The 5,714-nt window shown below is 37.5% G+C and overlaps 1 protein-coding gene across 1 annotated transcript in view; it reads right to left on the reverse strand.

Moving 5' to 3' along the window:
* Positions 1–759: 759 nt before the first annotated feature.
* The window catches only part of LOC137967603 (ceramide synthase 6-like), a 21,215-nt gene continuing 16,260 nt past the window's right edge, over positions 760–5,714 (reverse strand). The window contains exons 8-10 of the mRNA XM_068814120.1: positions 5,453–5,540; positions 3,190–3,255; positions 760–2,399 (exon numbers count right to left, since the gene is read on the reverse strand). Coding sequence (XP_068670221.1) covers positions 2,295–2,399; positions 3,190–3,255; positions 5,453–5,540 — 259 coding nt within the window. The 3' untranslated portion in view covers positions 760–2,294. The remainder of the gene's footprint in view (positions 2,400–3,189; positions 3,256–5,452; positions 5,541–5,714) is intronic.

Below are 5,714 nucleotides of genomic sequence, written 5' to 3' on the forward strand. Positions count from 1 at the left end.
GTAGTGAGTGATGACAAAAGGAACCTCATAAACACTGTCATTAACACGGCGGAAAACTTGACCTAAAGGTTTTAGATATTTCCCAGTTTGTATTCCAGTATGGTCATTGTAAATTTTGTAGAACATGGCTATCCTATTCTTTTCTAGTCTTTCTTCAAGAGTATTCCATTGCAGTTCTTGTAGCGTATCGGTTATCACCTATATGATCCTGACACAACAACAAATTCTCATGACCAGCCAACAAAGAAATCTATGAAAGTAGTTAGGAGAATGAACTATTAGATCATGGGAGTCAAAGCATGAACAAATTTCTGATCGCCTCTGGTTGAAGAAATATATTAAAGGGCAGTTGATTTCAATTGTCATAATAAGGGAATGAACTTGCTCCTTGTTTGCTTACATGTATGTCTGATCCAAACGTTGTATAAGTGTGCAAATCAAAGGAGTCTCAAACAAATCCAAGTTTTCAGCCAAGACCCCAAAGCTTCTGTGGATTTTCTGCTTGCATGACCCTTTAACATGACTGAATAACAATAGAGCCTGTTTGCAAGCTAGCATGTAAATATCATATAAGTCATAAATAAGAATAAAGTCTTCTTGGTCAAATCAAATCCAGACCATCAGAAATTTGAATATAAACCTTGCAGGATAAGTTAAGTAAACAATGTTATACAATGAACAGCTCTTAGACCTGACAAGTTTGCAGCTTGCATTTCTTGTCTCAAAGTACAATGTGCTCTAAATGGCAACTCATTCAGCTTTCAGAAATATTCTAACTTTAATAATGGAGTAAAAGTTCCTCCTTTGACACATCAAAATTTCAGCCAGATGCAAATTAACATGTCAAAATGTGCAAATTTAAAAATGTCAATGCTCAATAATATTATCAACTTGAAGCCCTGAGCTGAGGCCCCTATGCGCCAACTTGGAGCCAGGGGACAGGTAAAGGTGAAGGAAGCCCTGAGGTAAAAAAGGAGTACGTGGCAGACAAGGGTATCCCTTATAGAAGTGGTGGATCCATGATTCTGGAAAGGAGAGAACAGGGCTCGCAGATCATTACTGAATAAATAGATTAACTGAGAATGAACAACATTAAACGTCAAATGAAAGTTAATAGACAATGGATTCTAAGCAAGGTTTTGTGTTTGAACTTGCTAAAAAGGGGAAGTCTCCCTTTGGCTTGCTGGTTCCACCCACTGGCTTAAGTATAACATTGATTCAGGTTGGAAAGGTTAACTTATTTCACACAAACCAAAAGTATTAAAGGATTGTTCCTTTTGCATGTTTAGCTCAAATAATGCAACCCAGGTGATCAAGTCTTTCAAAGATCTGTTTCACTAATGAGCAAAAAGGTTTGAAAACACTCGTGAAGACACTGTTAACAATGTTTTCCAACACTAAGTCTGGGCTTTGGTTTCTTATCTTTGTGGCATGTTCTTATAACACTTGAGCATGAGATTCAATTCATTAAATGGCTATTGACAATACAGCTGTCAAGGTTTGTCAAAAGTTTAAGAGCAAGCAACTGGCAAAATTCCACCTACTAGATAGAAAATGAGGGAGCACAGTACCGACAAGTTCTTAAAATTTTCTCCTTTTCCTTTAAAATTGTTTCGCCTGGAACTCAGTGCTTCAAAACTTTCTTTTTTTTGTCCTCACTGGCATGCCCAACTATGACTTTCAATCTTTCGTGAATCATATCAAATCAGAAATTACCATAACTGGGATGATTCTTAAAACTCAAAACTGACGTGGGAATAAGACGGCCTTAATATCAACCCACTAAGAACACAGACTGGAATTTGTTAATTTCAGCCTTCACAAAAATCTTTATCAGTTTACATGAGACCGGTAAGACAGACAGGTCTAACAGCAAACTAAAAAGAAAATAAAATCATACCCCTCGAAATTCCAAAAACACAAACAAGAATATTCTTACTAATGCTTAGGTAAAAGATCATGATAATTCACGAAAATTGCACTCAACCATTTCACCCCTAACGTAAGTGGCCTTTACAATTGGAGTACTACAACCACTAAAAGATTTGTTGAGTATGCCACTCGAAAAATCTAGTAGATGTAATACTCCTTCCATCTCAAAGTTGTCATTGCCACTTATGGCTAAGAGTATTTTCCTTGTCTAGCCTATCCTTAGGGAGGAAAGAGTTGAGCTGACATGAACAAAATGATTGCAAAGAACCAAGAAAACTATCCCCTGAAGTTCCCAGTTTAAGAATGGAAAGGTTTCATGTCTGACGAAAAGCCCTCTTTCGAAACTTGTTAATAGTTGTTCTTCATTGCTTTTTCTTGTTGTCATGTTGAATGCCATCTTTATCGTTCATATCGAATTTCTCTTCTTCTGGACCAGACTCTTCGTCACTTCGAATATCTCCAGCAAACTGGTGAAAATAAAAGGAAAATCATAGTACAAGTCCACCTGGTAAATGACATTATATAGGGACCTTGACAGCTCCAAAAGAGCTCAGACGTTTTCTGGATGTTTACTGTTACAATGACAGTTGATGGAAACAGCTGTGAAATGTACAGCTGTTATTTTACTGGACTTTTAAGGGAAGCAGCGATGGCGCAGTAGTGAGAGCACTCGCCTCCCACCAATGAGGTCCGGCTTCGATTCCCAGATCTGGCGTCTTATGCGGGTTGAGTTTGTTGGTTCTCTACTCTTCTCTCCGCGTACTCCGATTTTCCAAAGAGAGAGCCGTTTTCAATTGAGTGTCGAAAGTACTTAACAAATTGCTTTGGTTTTGCATTACTTCACTCAGTGAGTGGTTCAAAGTTCTCATGCCACTTTTTCAACCAATCAGAAGTGAAACCTAAACCAATCGTGGCTCGTGCCTGCACATTTTCCTGTGCTTTGTGTCGGCTACGTGTAATTACTTTGAGTTTTGATTACTTTACTGGATTGTCTCCGTCCTTTTTGATTGACCAAAGTAATTACTTTGGTTTTGGTTTTACAACGCTTGATTGAAACTAGCTCTAGAGCAACTTTCAGAAAAGAAAGCAAAAAGCTGCAGGCAGTTTCGGTCGCCATATTGGACGTTTGAAAGTCAGAAGATCTGGGACGAATGGGGAATAAATTCGTCCCAGATCTTCCGACTTTCACCCATCCAATATGGTGCCCGAAATACAAATTACCGCCTGCAAGCAGGATAAGAAATTTGGAGTACTTACCGTTCCGCCTGAGAGAGACATCCTGGCCACTATGCTGATAGCGTGAGCCCAGAAAAGATGAAGGACCTATAAAATGGAAGGCATTTTATTTTATTTTTATTTAAAGATTCACCCTAAGGTGGGTGTTAAATACAATAGGACACTAAGTCCCGTACAAGGTATTTACACCCAGAAGATGTAGAACTCAATAGAAAATTTGCAACTTTTCACCACCAACAAAATAAAAACTTTTTTCCCAGACAATCAGTTTCATTAAATAGACCAAGGGGTTAAGTTTCCACTTCACCCATTCAAACCTAGCGTAAGTGGTCTTTGCACTGGATTACTGCAACCACTACAAGTTTCTACAAGTTTTGCATTTTTGAGTATTGACTGAATGCATAAATAGCGGCCAAAAAAATATTCTTTTGTTTATATGTGCTAATTAGCCTCACTAGCCTTGTTTGCATGGACAAAATACAAAAGAAAGGTTGCTTGAGAGCAAGGCTAGTGAGTCGCATTAGCACATATACAAAAGAATACATTTTTGGCCACCATTTATGCATTCAGTCAATCCCACTCAAAAATTATAATTATATAATAGTATACTAGTTTCCCCACCAACACAATAATAATTTCCCAGACAATCGGGTTCATTAAATGGATAAAGGGGTTTAGTTTCTGAAGAAAGTGTGGTGCTGCATTGTTGGGGAAGTGAAACATAAAATGGGTTTATCAACTGGGTTGATATGGTAAACTGACCACTGTAAATTAAATTGAAAGCTGATGTTTCGAGCATTAGTTCTTTGTCATTTCTGTGAATCAATTTCATAAATTATATTATTTTTTCTCCAGTTTCTCAGCAGTCCGGAATCCTAAATCATTGAAACTGATTGGCTAATCGCGCATACTCCAGAGGTCCGAAATTTCCAACTTTAGCAACTTTTCAAGCTTTTTGTAACAATGTAAAAGTGTCGTAAACAACATAAAATGTAAATGTGAATGTATCTTGATTTGATTTGAAGCTCAATACTTAACTATATTTCAAGCCATGCGCTCCCTTGTTGTTAACATCAATTTCAGACATTTTAGGCCCTTTCACAGCAATCCCATATGAAAAAAATTAATGTGTTATTTGCCAGGCTAGGTTGGCTCGTATTGGAAATAACTTTGCCCTTGGTCTCGAGTATTTCCCTTGGCTGCATACTTGAGACCTCCGGCAAAGTTTTCCCGAATAAGGACCTCCTCGCTGGCAAATAACATACATTTATTTACATGTTTCCCAGATAACTTTATTGGTTTCATGAAGACAACTCATGGACTAGGCATGGACCAAGTCATAAATTTTATTTACTATTCAGAAACTAAAACAGGACACAGGTCCCACAAAAAGGCCATTATTATAGAATCACAAAAAGACAAATTTATTGTTGAGTGTTAATTTTAGGAAAAGTTTAAACTGTTTTCCAGAGCTTAGCACTGACTTGCTAAGACTTAAGAGTTACATCGTTTCTTTCAGCTTTTCAAAAAAAAAACTTGCAAGACATTGTTTAAAAAACAATCTGATCTCTTTGTTTTACGGGAGCAGGGTTAGCACAGTCCTGAGAACATTAATTATTGCCTCCCTCCCATGTGGCCAGTGTTCGACACCCAGATGTACCTGTATACCTGCCAAGTGTCACGCCTAAGGCAGATCGAAAATTTCGATGCCAACTCACACCTGTGTTCCAATTTCTAACGCCTGGTAGAAATGTCAGAGCCATTACAGCATTGACTGACACATTTTGAAAAATATATTAATTATTTAAAGAAACTGAAACCAATGAGAGGAAATAAAAGTCAATGTGAATGATCGACTTTATTCTTTATTTATCTCTTATTTTTAGTTGGTAAAGTCACTAGGTTGGAACGAGAGGGTCAAAGTTGCAGGAAGTCTTCGGATATCTTCGGATATCATCAGAGCCCTACAAAAATCCCTGGCACTCTCAGGGGAAAAATGTGACGCCTATAAATTAAAAAAAATTTGGCAGGAATACAGACGTGGAGTCACGTGTGGGTTGAGTTTGTTGGTTCTCTATTCTGCTACGAGGAGGTTTTTCTCCGCATACTCAAACCAGTGTTTGATTTGATTTGAGGGCCACAGGGTCACGAGTAGTAAAACTGTTATGTTCATTATCATCATCATCATCATCATCATCATCATCATCATCATCATCATCATCATTATTATCATTATTATTTCAAGTGTTAAATAATAGCGCAGCACATGTCAAATAAGAAATACCTGTAAGCATAGCAGCAGTATCAGGAAAGAAGACCATGATTTGTAAGGTCCACAATAATCTGGTGAATAATATACAGTATACAACACCCTGTAGAAAAGATGACAGCAACAATAAAGAAGATCAGTAATAAACTATCTCTGTCAGCGACGAAACCAAAACCATGATGAGCTTCATAGTACGTTAACATTCATACATCAGCACATACAACCGCCTTAGTTCCAGACAAAAGTGAATTTACCCTTTCTTACCATAAAATTCAAC

Source organism: Montipora foliosa, chromosome 8, assembly GCF_036669935.1.
Source record: "Montipora foliosa isolate CH-2021 chromosome 8, ASM3666993v2, whole genome shotgun sequence".
NCBI lineage: Eukaryota > Metazoa > Cnidaria > Anthozoa > Scleractinia > Acroporidae > Montipora > Montipora foliosa.